A 14,784-nucleotide genomic window follows, 5' to 3' on the forward strand; every position below is an offset into this window, starting at 1 on the left:
GTGGCGGTTAGATCCAATTTAAATTTATTTTGCAATTTTAATTTCATTTCATTTTCAATTTTAAAATTCGCGACAATATCGAAAAGCCACAATAGGTCAATTTTGCAAAGCAAACGTTTAATAAATATTGCCATCGGCCATGGAGGATGGAGTCATGTGTGGAAGTTCACGCAAGTGAGGAAAGTTCTCTGATCACCATTCATTTGGGAGTGGCCAGAAACGATGACTCAAAAAGCTCACGACTTCCGGTCTTTCACCAAGTATCCTCTGAGTAGCCTAAGAACATCCGTTTGAGGGCGAGCTAAAGTGAGAAGGCGAAATATCCCCTACATAGGGTTGTGCGCTGGGTTTGGGACCCGCCACGTAAAAAAATATACCAATGAAAAAAAACAACAAGCCTCGGATGAGTGACCCCCCTTTTGATGACGACCATGGCAAACGAAATAAGGACTACGAATTGAGGGAATGCACCAGTAATGTCCGGTCCCGGTAGACGGGAGAAGGACAGAGACGAGTATTCCCTTGTGGCATTTACTACAGTGGCCATATAAAAGTGCGCAAGTTTGGTGTGGGATTCGTGGTGGGAGAGAGACTCCGTCGCCGAGTACTATCATTCACTCCTGCGAATGAACGTCTAGCCACAATCCGCATCAAAGCGAGGTTCTTCAACAGATCGCTGATTTGCGCCCACGCCCCAGCGGAAGAAAAGGACGATGTGACCAAAGATGCCTTCTATGAGCACTTGGAGCGCACTTATGAGAGCTGCCCCGCCATGATGTCAAAATCGTGCTTGGCCACTTTAACACCAGGATGGGCAATGAAGATATCTCTGGCACTACGGTAGGTAAATTCAGCCTCCACTACGAAACATCCCCAAATGGGTTGAGGCTGATCGACTTCGCCGGGGCCCGAAATATGGTTATCTGTGGTACTAGATTCCAGCAGAAGAAAATACATCAAGCTACCTGGCTCTCTCCGGATCGAAAAACACCAACCAGATCGATCATGTTGTGATAGACGGAAGACACGTCTCCAGTATTCTAGATGTGCTTACGCTCCGAGGTCCTAACATCGACTCGGCCTCTGTGTGGCAAAAAACGCAGGTCAACAAACACAAGGAAGGTTCGACGGCGAGAAGCTGCAATCACAACAGGCAGCTGAACGATTTTCTACTCGGCTTGCACTCCTGCTCTCTGAGAGCACTCGTCAATAACTCGGAACTGTGTGACGGCATTTCAAACTCCTTACGTACAGCTGCAACCGAACAATGCAAAAGAACAGCTGGTACGACGAAGAGTGCCGTGTCGCAGCGGAGAGAAAACAGACTGCCTACCTCGCAACGCTACGATCGACCACAACACGTGCGGGATGGGATAGATACCGAGAGTTGATCAGAGAAGCGAGACGCATTTGCAGACAAAAAAAAGAAAGAGGCCGAAATGCGTTAGTATGAAGAGATTGATAAGCTGGCCGACAGGGGTGATGCTCGAAGATTGTACGAAAAAATGCGGCGGCTTACACAAGGTTTCAAGACCGGAGCATACTCTTGTAGAACACCCAACAGTGATCTAGTCACCGATGCCCTTCTCCACTTCTCCAGCCTGCTGAATGGCAGTGAACGTTCAACGCCAGCAGAAGGCTAACACGATTCCCCAATCGCTGGCAATAGAGGAGCATTCTATTGCCCGACCATGAAGAAGTTCGAAAAGCAATTACCCTCCTGAAGAACAACAAAGCGGCGGTGGCCGATGGATTGCCGGCCGAGCTATTAAAACACGGCGGCGATGAGCTGATAAGGACCATACATCAGCTTCTTTGTAAAGTATAGTCGGACGAAAGCATGCCCAATGATTGGAATTTAAGTGTGCTATGCCCAATCCATAAATAAGGAGACCCCACAATCTGCGCCAACTACCGTAGGATTAGCCTCCTCAACATCGCATATAAGGTTCTGTCGAGCGTATTGTGTGAAAGATTAAAGCCCACCGTCAACAAACTGATTGGACCTTATCAGTGTGGCTTTAGACCTGGTAAATCAACAACCGACCAGATATTCACTATGCGCCAAATCTTGGAAAAGACCCGTGAAAGGAGAATCGACACACACCACCTTTTCGTCGATTTCAAAGCTGCTTTCGACAGCATGAAAAGTTCTGCTTTCTCCAGACTGAACAAGGAAGCAACGCAAATGGGTCTGGCAGTGAACGAGGGCAAGACGAAATATCTCCTGTCATCAAACAAACAGTCGTCGCACTCGCGACTTGGCTCCCACGCACTGTTGACAGTCATAACTTTGAAGTTGTAGATAATTTCGTCTATTTGGGAACCAGCATTAACACCACCAACAATGTCAGCCCGGAAATCCAACGCAGGATTACTCTTGCCAACAAGTGCTACTTCGGACTGTGTAGGCAATTGAACAGTAAAGTCCTCTCTCGACGAACAAAAGTCAAACTCTATAAGTCGCTCATAATTCCCGTCTTGGTGCAGAAGCTTGGACGATGACAACAACCGATGAGTCGACGTTGCGAGTTTTCGAGGGAAAAGTTCTGCGAAAGATTTAAGATCCTTTGCGCGTTGGCAACGGCGAACATCGCATTCGATGGAACGATGAGCTGTACGAGATATACGACGACATTGACATAGTTCAGTGAATTAAAAGACAGCGGCTACGCTGGCTAGGTCATGTTGTCCGGATGGATGAAAACACTCCAGCTCTGAAAGTATTCGACGCAGTACCCGCCGGGGGAAGCAGAGGAAGAAGAAGACCTCCACTCCGTTGGAAAGACCATGTGGAGAAGGACCTGGCTTCGCTTGGGATATCCAATTGGCGCCACGTAGCGAAAAGAAGAAATGACTGGCGCGCTGTTGTTAACTCGGCTATAATCGCGTAAGCGGTGTCAACGCCAGTAAAGAAGACGAAGATTCAGGATCGCGGTTTATATAAAAATATTGAACGTGTAGCCAGCGTCCTAGAATCTGATGATTGCTTATTTGTTTCTTGCGTTTCAATCCCCCTTTTTCAATCCCCGTTTTAAAACAATCAGGCGATTCTACGAACTCGTTCAACGAACATAGTGTGCGGCAAGGTGTTGTAAAATAAAAACCGAACACCCGGTCATAGAGCAAACGACGACGAATATTCTCGAAAGATATATCGTGCAGTCAAAATTTTACTCAGCAGACCGAAACAACGATTCACATCAAAAACATGACCACAAAAACGGGAACTCTAACTACAAAAACAGTCACAACCAATACTACGGCAAACAATGGCAGCAACAGTATCATTTACTCCACGGCTAACAGCGCACCTCGAGTCCCCAGAGGAGTGTATAAAACCGGGATAAAACCACCTGTTTTTAGCAAAAGACGTTGAAACACTCACAAATGTAGCCGATATTGTGCGTGCACCACAAGCAACAGTCAGATACGACTCAATTAAAAGATTCACTGATTCAGAAAATAAAAGCTGAATCGAATGGTTAAAGAGTGCGACTTGGGTGATCAAAAACCATCTCAAATACTTTGACAAATGCGCGTTTTGTCCGGCAATGCAGTCAAAACATTTTGACTCGATAAAGTGCCTGAAAATGTGCGCGCAGTGGCGTCAATTGCCGAAGGAGGTTTAGATCGGTATGCTCAACAAGCCGACCAAATGAAGGAAATTGGCAATTCCAGTTCAGTTTCAATGGTTCAAGGTCAACAGTCTAAGTTAAACAAATAAGCGGACGGTTTCACCGCTTTGAAGCAGACGATTGACGCTCTCCAACGAAATCAAAGTAAATTCTTCCAGCAATCAACGTGGCCGCAGTCAAACACCAGCACGCGACAACAAACAACGTTCTCATAGTCGTTTACAAAGCCAGGTTAGCAAGTTCACGAATTGTTATTATCATCACCAATTCGGCGCTGATGACAAGAAGTGTTTACAACCGTGCGCATTCAAGAAGGAGGGAAATTAAAGACCACTTCGTCTCCGACGGTCAGCGAAGCGAGCAGTCTAACATCACGCCGTCTCTTTATCACCGATCGTAAGACTCATCTTAAATTTTTAGTCGATACAGGAGCAGATTTTTCAATTCAATCAATCATTCAAATCATCAATTAAAGAGAAACTGAAAGCATCGAGTTATTCGCTATTCGCCGCCAACGGATCAATCATCAACACATACGGTAAATGCGTTTCTAATTTTATCACTTATGAGCCGGTATTTTCAATCAACAGCGACAACGTATGTAAAAAGCTGCTAACTGAATTTAAAGATCTCCCGACACCGACTTGTTACGATAAGACAAAAGCAACGAAAACAGCTGTTCGTCAGCAAATCATCACCAATGGGCAACCAGTTTATTCACGCGCTCGTTGTTTAAATCTGTCAACCGTTACAAAGTGAATAAGCCAGTCGTTATCGCTATCCAGTCAAACACTTTTGCGATTTCACGCATAATCAATAGGAAAGGCAATTTTTTCTGTTCTTGATTTGAAAAGACAGCCATAATCACACCGTTAGGGCTGTTAGAATTCAACGCAACTCAAATATTTCAACGATTCATGGATCAGGTATTATTCGGTTTGGACTTTGTATTCTGCCACATCTATAAGCGTTTTCAACATATTCGCATACACGCAACACGGCTTCAAAATCAATGCCCCCTAAATGCGAATTCACGGAAGAAGAGGTGTTATTTTTGGGTCATCGAGTCAGTAAAGACGGCATTTGACCACCAACCGATAAAGTAGACGCTATCGCATATTATCCAAAACCAGAAATAGCCAAGAAACTTCGTAAGTTCCTAGGAATGATTAACTTTTTTCGCGATTTTATTCCGAATACGCGTTCTAATCAAAGGCATAAATAAAAATTACAAACCGCCAGTTATTCGGACCGAAGACGCCGAAAGGACTTTCGAAGAATGTAAGCAAGCATTGATCGACGCAGTTACATTAGCACATCCATTGCCAAACGCTACACTGGCACTTCACGTCGACGCTAGCAATTTTTCGGTCGGAGCAGCTCTTCATCAAGTCAACGAAGAGAAATTTGAGTCACTCGGATTTTATTCAAAACGAATGACCGACCAGAAGCGCTGGCCAGAAGCGCTGCTGCACATGCAGCGAGTTATTAGCCAATCAGTCAAATTTTAAACACATGATTGAAGGTAGGCGCTGCACAATTATCACCGATCATAAACCAATAACATTCACATTTTTACAAAATCCCGAGAAGGCATCGCCACGACAATTGATTCATTTGGATTTCATCGGTCAGTACACCACTGATGTCTGTTACATTCCCGGGAAAGACAACATCGTAGCCGATTTTTTCTCACGCATCGAGAGTTTATAAACCTGTAAAGCAATCAGCAATCATTGAAGAGTAGGTCAAAACATTGATCAAGAATTGAATGATTTTTTGAAGAGCAACACGTTTATAAATAAAATTAGTTAATATCCCGAAGGCAATCAAAGCCATTTTTTATGACATTTCAACGGATTTTCGTCAACAAGTATTCAACTCTGTTCACAATATGGCTCATCTCAGTAAAAAGTCAACAATCAAAATAATCAGCGAGCGCTTTAAAAAGGACATTACCGAAATGGTACACGCTTGTATTTCATGCCAAAAATCCCAGATTGCGCAACAGAACTGAACAGCACTTCAGAGTTTTTCCACACCAAGTAAACGTTTCGAATAGATTCATATCAATTTGGTCGGACCATTGCCAGTTTCAAATGCTATTGTCTTACTTGCATCGATAGATACACTCGTTGGCCAATCGCTATTCCAATTGAAGACACTCACATCGATACCGTCGCCAAGGCTTTAATCAACGTTTGGATAACTTTCTACGGTGTGCCAGCTAAAATCACCACAGATCAAGGCAAGCAATTCGAAGCAAAACTATTCAACGAATTAACGCGTATATTTAGAACAAAACACCTTCGTTCACCGAATTACGCGAATTGATGTGGAAAATTCAACCCGTTCCTGCGTCGAATCACGCTAACAACAGGATATTCTTTAAAAGGATTTGCAAACTTGCACACACGTTTTCTTGAGAGATTATGATGTTCGACCACCGCTTAAAACACCATATGACGGTCCATACGAAATGTTGAGCCGAAACGGCAAGACATTTGAAATTCTCGTCAAAGGTCGCAAAGTTCGCGTTAGCATAGATAGAGTCAAAGCAGCATTTTTAACATTCGGCGAACCGCCATCATCAGCATCAAACGCAATCATACCACCAGACACAATCGTATTAACATCAAGCAAAAATTAAACCAACTACACTCAAATCCAAAGCGAACAACCATGGTCAACGAGAATCGGAAGAACCGTCAACAAACCTAAACGATGCGTTTCTTTCATCGACAATTAGTTATTAATTTTTAATTTTTTCCGTGACTTAATTATTATTCAGCCACTGTGGCAATACAATACGTCAATATTGCATAATAAACGTTCAATAAATATTGCCATTCGGGATCGCGGTTAATATAAAAATATTGAACGCGTCATAGATTCTGATGATTGCTTATTTTTTTTATATTTCATCTCTGGGAGTTGAATTTAGCATCAGAAGCCGTAATCATTTTCACAAAACACATTTCTCAAACTACCTGCGGTATAACGATTGCAAACCATAGCTGTATGGATAATCTACAATATTTCTGAACAATTATTAAACAAATAAATAGTTTTAGTGGATACGTGTGTTTATTTCATCCACAACACCCACAGATAAGCGGCTGCCCCAAGAATGATAGAAACAAGATTGCGCAATGACGAGTTCAAATTTTGTTCGTTCTGCGCATCTACGTCACACGGCTCATAAATTTCGTGAAATAGCTTGAGTAGCAAGTAAACATTGCTTGTTAACAAGAATGTTAGAGTAGTATAGTTTATAGCTGTCAAATTTTTTACTGCGCCGTGTGACGTCAGAATTGTATGTTTAGAATAACGGACCTGCGCAATGCGTAATCTCTTTTCTATCATTCTTGCGGCTGCCCCATATTTGCCATTCAAAACAGTGCATAAAACATGGTATGTTACCGAAGAAGAGAACAATCTTGTGTACCTTTAAACGAAAAACTCGAGCGATAATGTCAGGTTGATCCATGATTTTAACCGGCCATCAACTCTTATTTTATTTCGGACTGGGATGGGTTACACATCATTCTAATGAATAGATCACCACACACAACTTACTCAGATTTAGAGCTATGTAGAACAGACGCCGTCACAATTCCGCTTACTTTGGCGGAGGGGTAAAAAGAACCGAATTTCCGTATAAATGGGGTATGTGCGGATAGATGAGCTTCTCCAGAGGAGGAATATCCAAAAATAATATAAAAATAACTTATATTCTTTTAAATATTCACGATTAAAAGTTCAAAAATTTGCACTAAACACACATAGTATTTCTCTATGTTTTACCAAATTTTTTTACGTTTTTCCCTCTGTGTATTTAAATATATACTCTAAACATTGAAATAAGTTCACATTTCACTTTTATTTTGTTATATTTTACCTATATTTATTAATTTAAAAATGACTTGGCGTTGCCACATCGTAAACAGCAAATATGTAGGATTTTAAACGATTTTTCTTTGTTTGTTTTTTCGCGTAATTCTTTTTTCTATTTGAAAATATTACTTTCTCTTTATATGAAATTTAACAAAATATATGTATATTAGGGTGTGTCATTCTGAGGCAACCTTTTTTTTCAACTGAAAAACAGGCTAAAAACTTTCGAAAATGTGTAAAAAAAAGTCACTCAAAAGATGAGCTCTTAATATTAATATTAAGAGGTGGCTATTTCAAATTTTCTGTTTTCCATATAAATTACATGGAAAAAAAATAATTTTTTTTGTGGTGGTTATTGTGCGGAGGTTTTATATGTGCCTCGATAGCTGCCAGTAGGGATGGTAAACTCGATTCAGATTCTACTCGAAAATCGAGTTTTCTCGTAAAATAATCGATTTTCAGTAGTCGATTATTTTACAAGAAAACTCGGTTCTCGAGTAGAATCGGGATCGAGTTTACCATCCCTACTGGCAGCCATCGGGGCACATATAAAACCTCCGCACAATAACCACCACAAAAAAAAATGATTTTTTTCCATGTAATTTTATGGAAAACAGAAAATTTGAAATAGCCACCTCTTAATATTAATATTAAGAGCTCATCTTTTAAGTGACTTTTTTTTACACATTTTCGAAAGTTTTGAGCCTGTTTTTCAGTTGAAAAAAAAGGTTGCCTCAGAATGGCACACTCTAATGTACATGTATATTAACTTTAATCTCAAAGATGCTTATAGGACTCTCTGGGTACGTAACTGGATATAATGGTACTTATCCCTTTGAAAAACCAGGAGATAAATACAACGGTTCACGCTATGAAGGAATGCGTTATGTAAGTCTATATTTCAATAACATTTTATTGTTTTATCGTTTTTAATTCAACGTATTTTTAGTTTTGTACAACCTTAGGTGCACTCATAATGCCCATGGCTTTTGACACAGTCTATGAGTTGACGCAATCAACCGAAGCAGCTGTGATATCTTCACTTTATTTAATATTTGGTTAGTAAATTTTTAGTTAAAATAAATAATAAATTACTTACAAATTTAATATTATGTATGTCAAGCAGATGTGGGTCTCGTAACCCTAAATCAATATATTTTGCTTGACCCGATTCTGCTTTTTTTCTTAACTGCATCCGTTTGGGGAATGACCAAGGCATCGAACCTTACTGAAACTGGAAATTCTTATACACTTTCTTGGTGGGTTTGGCTATTTTTTACCGGTACTATGTTAGCTTGTACAACAAGTACCAAATTTGTAGGTCTCTTTGTTGTTATGCTCGTGGGTTTGCACACAATCCAGCAACTTTGGATAATTTTTGGAGATATGAGAAAACCAATTGTAAAGAAAGAAGAATATTAATATTTGTATATTATATTAACTAATGACATTTTTACTCTTTATGTAAATTAATAAAGACGGAGACTGTCAAACAAATCGCGTGTCGAACAATCGCATTAATTCTGTGGCCAATTATTTTGTACATGTATTTCTTTTACATTCACTTGATTGTATTGAATCGGAGCGGAACCGGGGATGGCTTCTACAGTTCTGCTTTCCAATCGCGTTTAATTGGTAATTCTTTATATAATGTCAGTATGCCGCGAGATGTGACATATGGTGCAATCGTTACTATTAAAAATCATAAGACTGGAGGAGGTTATCTACATTCCCACTATCATTTATACCCGAAAGGTATTGGAGCCAGACAACAACAGGTAAATATACTATAATAATCAAGTGTACACAAAGCGTAGAATCTTATGTACTTACGCATTTAAAAGCATTTCCATTCCCGTTATTCTCTAGTTTTAAATCGCATTCAAATTATCGCTTTCATGGATAGATGACAACAATCACCCTCAATAGAATTATTCTCATTATTCTAATGATTTGTAAATATAGAATATATAAATCTCGATAAGTTTTAGATGTTACAAACAACGAATAGGCGAATCAAATCATTATCTGATAGGAAGGCATAAAGTACCTATTAACCGTTTTTAGACACAATTGGAAACCAATATCTCATTTTTCGTATCATAATGTCTTGTGATATACACCACGTAAGCACTGAGTTATATTATTTCCGCTGGAATAACTTAAATGGTTAGACTGGGCAAATTGAATGGTTTTCGTAGTAATCATTGACATAAAATAAGAAAGGCGGTATTATTATATAATAATTACATTCAAATAATCTATTTTCAATACCAACGTACACTGTTCTTAAGAAAATATCTCCACACAATTCGTAAATACTGTATCATACTTTGACAATTATATGGTCAAGCTACTTTTGACAAAAGCAAAATTTAGCGATGGTAGAAAATATTTGAGAGGGTCGACAAAATGTGAAGGACGGAAAGCGAGCGCGAGTACGTCAAGAAAAGACGGAAACATTAATGATTTGAAGAAAATAGTAAAAATTGTATAAAAACATTTTTTTCCTAACGGTTCTTTTTCTACTATTGTAGGTAGTAAGCGGAATGCACTGAAAATGGGGTTTCACCAAGAAAAAAATTAAATACAAATTTCTTTTCCTAATAATTTATTGTGTTTTCTTTATTACTAATAAGTGCGAGTATTCAATTTGGCATTGGTGTAATAAGAAAGTATTTCAGGGGTCAACAAATGTTCGGTATCCAAAATAGCTGTTTTCAGCTCAAAGAGACGAGAGACTATGTGGTGTGGTTTTAAGAGAGGCGCTTTCTGCAATTTTAGGATTTCACCGCATGCCAAATTGTTGAAATAGATGCAGAAATTAGGTTCTCTCTTTTCACTTTCCGTATTGACGCCGTTTTGTTTAATAACTGTGCATCAATTTCGTTTTCCTATCGCGCCTTAATATTTTTTTTATCAGAGTCAGTTCTCAGGCCATAATTTTCTTTCGGATTCAGATAATTATGCTCCACTGTTACGACGTTCCCAAATTCCGAGCAATAGCGAGAATGGTCAAACCCTCATCATTCAGAGAGTCTATAACTCCTTTTTCTTTATCGTCAAGTGTATTTTTTCGCGGCGTTCGCCGATTAGCTAACACAATTTCATAAAATTAATTTATAACTCTAAATAGCACTGGTCGGTATAAGTGGCTTTATAGCAATTGAAGAAAAAAAAATTTTCATAGAATTTTTAGAGTTACCATAGAGTTTTAAAATAAGATCATTCATTCTTGGAATGGGAACATACAAAATTTCCGATTTTGCTTTTGCTCAGCTCTGGGTACATTTGAAATATATTATTAGTATACGTTAACAAAACTTCGCCAATTCCATATGCAGTATTTTAGCTAGTCTGTCTAAATGGAATTCCTGAGGGTTTCTTGAGTTTGATTCTCTTAAAGCTTAGTACGCAGCTCTCAAGAAACGTAAAAACTTCATATAAAAAAACGCTTAAGAAACGGTCCAGAAACGTTCCTGCGATAGAGTTACTTGTGCTAGTACGCAGCTCTTAAGAAAGCTAGTACTAATTTTCAATACTTTTTTTCAATAAAATGTGAATATGGCAAACCTGGTTTTGCGAAGAAACATCAAATCAACAATTGTTTCTTGCAGGAAATTCGAAGTAATCGTCAAATTCATCCTAAATTAGTTGAAATCATTATTATAAAGTATGTTCCATTTTGAAATGTTGTATAAAACCAACCAATCGTCAACAACATTCCTTAAATCTCAATGAAAATATTTGTGTTACCATACACATACATACATACATACATACGCACAAAGTTTGTTTACTTTGTTTATTCTCTCTTGCTCTTCTAATGTGGATCATTCACAATGCGTAACCAGCTGTCAAAATTACTTCAGAAATAATGTATTTTTGTTCTTGAGCAATTACTTGAGAGCTGCGTACCAACCTTAAATAAAGAAATGCTGGCACAAACCATTTATTTTAATATGCAGGTAACTACATATACGCACAAGGATGATAACAATAAATGGCTTATAAAACCATACAACAAGGATTCAATTGATAACTTAAAATATATTTCGCATGGCGCTTTAATAAGACTAGAGCATGTTGCTACCAGGCGTAATTTACACTCACATGGTGAACCAGCACCACTCACTAAAAGGCATTTACAAATAACAGGATACGGAGAGGTAGTGATTATATAAATTCATACTATATGTGTATATGATTAATTCAGCTGCCTTATGCTTTTTCAATCTCTACTTTAGGATGGGCAAGGTGATGCAAATGATATTTGGCAGGTTCTATTGGTTGATGGTAAGCAAAACACCAGTGTTAAAACTGTTACAACAAAGTTTTTGCTAATACACTATCTCCAAAATTGTGCGCTGACTACCAGCGGACAGCAACTTCCGAAATGGGGATTTGAGCAACAAGAAGTTTCTTGCAATCCTAACTTGAGAGATAAAAATGCATTTTGGAATGTGGAAGATAATCGGAACGAAAAATGTAAGTTTACTTAAAAAACAGACAATAACAATGTATTAAATAAAATATACTTCGCATGAGGTCAAGTCCTCTACAAAGTTTATTGGAAAACGAATTTACTTATAGGCTGTTCACGATAAGGTGGTTATCGGGTTATGTGGGTATGTGATTAAGTAAACAACAACAAAATGCGTTATGACAATATAACCAAAGTTGACCAACCTAGGCCCTTGTTTACAGATTATGTGGTTGTTTGCTTATTTCCAGTGTTAGAAAGTCGTTGGAATTTTACTAAATGGCAGCACAAAAAATAAATAAAACTAAGCGAATGGCATTTCCATCTAGATTTTCTTATTGGAAAATCTGCTATTAACAGCTGTTTTTTGTTTACAATCAGCAAATTATGCAAGATGTCTGCAAATTTTATACAAGGAATCTTTTGAACCCTTAAAATTCGGATTATTTAATAAGCACATAACTTCAATAAAGTCCATTTCCTGAATAGCAGAACTTATTTTAAATTGGATTATTTTGCTTTTTAAACTTTGTTTAGGCATTTTATAAGTTGGAATTTCATTGAACTAAAATTGTAAACAATGAACAGCTGTTTGTGTAAAAATAAGCAAATAACCATACAACATAGAGTGCTCACGGAGCATAGAGGTAATTTTTAATCTAATAATCACATAACCCGATAACCACCTTATCGTGAACAGCCTATTAATTGAGAGTATGTCTGCCCCATGTAAACGGTATATATTTTGAATTCTAGCTAAGTTATTATGGCATTTTAGATAGGCTGATACGGCCTATAAACACTGAGAATAAAAACTTCAAGAAAATATGATGACTAAAATAAAATTGTGTATCAGCCTTAGCCGCCAGCAAAAATCAAATTTTACAAGCGTAAGTTATAAAAACGTATAACGATAACATCGTTGTTGATCGAGGGTTTTCAGTGAAACTGAAATATTTTACATAATATCCATGTAATTAAAATATCGGTCTTATGGTTTCTTTGAGTAAAAACATATCATATTTTTGGCGCTAACGTTATTTTCGAAGGTAGTCGCAATGACATATTTGTATCGGAAAATACTGTCACTTAAGGGGTTAGAGATGGTTAGAATTTTCAATAAATTAATTTTTCGTTAAGTGTAATACGTTGTAAGTGTAGTCACGTCCATCCGATAATTAGTTTTTGAGTTATTCGACAAACAACAAAGAGAGCTCGGACACTTCAAAGCGAATAGACAAACTTTAAACCCATTTTTCTCAAAAGTATGTTTTCTGAACGGGTGACAACTGTAACTCGAAAACCGCTTAGTAGGTTTTAATGAAATTTATACAGCTTTTAGAATACATATAACGCCTGATCGAAGAATTCTTTTTTTTTTAATTTCGATTTTTTAAGACTAATTAACTGTTGATTTTTTCCCAAAAATTTAGAAAAAAATTTCCTGAGGCCGCCATTTTGTTAATTTTTGAAAAAAAACTAAATCCTTCGATCAGGCACGGGATTATCTATTTACATAACTAATTTTTTTATCCGATTGATTTAGGATAACTCTACAAGGACTTATGGTTGTCACCGCAACTACCTTTTTTTGAAACTGGGTCAACACAAACAGCTATAACTTTGAAAATAAATTTTTTTTTTTTTGAAATTTTCGTGACTTCAAGTCAACACATTCTATAATATTGCCATATTACTACTTTTGTAAAATAATGTGATTTAAGACCAAAAACAAAAATAGAGAGTGAGCTGTCAGCTGGCAGATGTGAAACATCGAAATTATTTTATACAAGTGCGAGTAATAGGTTAAAGAGGGCAGATTATGGCAGGAACTAAATAAATATGGTACACAATGAAAGAATACAATATTATGAATTTTTTCCATGAAATGATGACAGATAGTTTATTTAATAAACATTTATTTACTTTATATACAAAATTTTATCTAAATATTTGTTTAAAATCACGTCAACTCAATTATTTTCATCAGTGACTTCCGTAATAGTTACATTCGAAGTTGCCTCTGACGGTATGACTGTGACAATTGATCGATGAGAACTGAAGTATATTACAAAAGTATTAGACATCACATTATCAAGATATCTAATAAATACAGCATCTATTTTTGTTCCATATCTTGTAGTACATTCTCTCGGATTGTTGTTTATTTTCAACTGAAATTCTTCTTGGAGGAACGATATTAATGACATATAGTATACCCAGCGGCCGACAAAAGTCTACATACACCCCCTATTTTCATTGATATGAGAATACAAAATGTTTTTTTGAAAAATGTATTGATACAGTTTTATTTTAATATTTATTATAATCACAATGAACTACAAGAATTAATTATTTAACATAAAACAACAAATTTATGTAAGAAAAACTCAAAAACTCTACAACGCCAGTCGATATATTTACCGGCAATATAGAAAATGAAAACTATGTAAACAATTTTACTTTAGAGGAATTCTCTAAAGCTCTAGTTGAAGGAAATACCGACATAAACGAAGATGAAATTGAAAATTTGAGAGAAGAAATCAGAAATGAAATATATTTTAATCTTCACGCATCTTCCCCCTTACACTAACCGTTTAAAACTTATAAATTTCCCGACACTCGCTAGTCGTAGGGAGATGCTTGGTTTAATATTTCTTGTAAAAATCATAAATGGTTCAGTCTGTAGCCCATCTCTCTTATCTGATATTAATTTTAACATTCCCGCTCGCTCTACCAGGCAGTTTAGACCCTTACTTTCAAAAT

At 37.3% G+C, this 14,784-nt stretch overlaps 1 protein-coding gene across 11 annotated transcripts in view; it reads left to right on the forward strand.

Annotated features, from left to right (window-relative positions):
* LOC105227653 (protein O-mannosyl-transferase 2) overlaps positions 1–14,784 on the forward strand; it is a 233,343-nt gene that overhangs the window by 59,468 nt on the left and 159,091 nt on the right. For 10 of the 11 annotated variants that reach the window (XR_007421881.1, XR_007421880.1, XR_007421879.1 and 7 more), the window contains 6 exons: positions 8,319–8,423; positions 8,485–8,593; positions 8,662–8,936; positions 9,014–9,313; positions 11,504–11,704; positions 11,783–12,023. Coding sequence is in view for 7 of the 11 variants with exons in the window: in XM_049449965.1 (XP_049305922.1) it covers positions 8,319–8,423; positions 8,485–8,593; positions 8,662–8,936; positions 9,014–9,313; positions 11,504–11,704; positions 11,783–12,023 (1,231 nt within the window). In the remaining 4 variants the exon portion in view is untranslated. The remainder of the gene's footprint in view (positions 1–8,318; positions 8,424–8,484; positions 8,594–8,661; positions 8,937–9,013; positions 9,314–11,503; positions 11,705–11,782; positions 12,024–14,784) is intronic. The other variant, XM_049449967.1, reaches the window with a different exon arrangement.

The sequence above is a fragment of the Bactrocera dorsalis genome, chromosome 2 (genome assembly GCF_023373825.1).
Source record: "Bactrocera dorsalis isolate Fly_Bdor chromosome 2, ASM2337382v1, whole genome shotgun sequence".
Classification (NCBI taxonomy): Eukaryota; Metazoa; Arthropoda; class Insecta; order Diptera; family Tephritidae; genus Bactrocera; species Bactrocera dorsalis.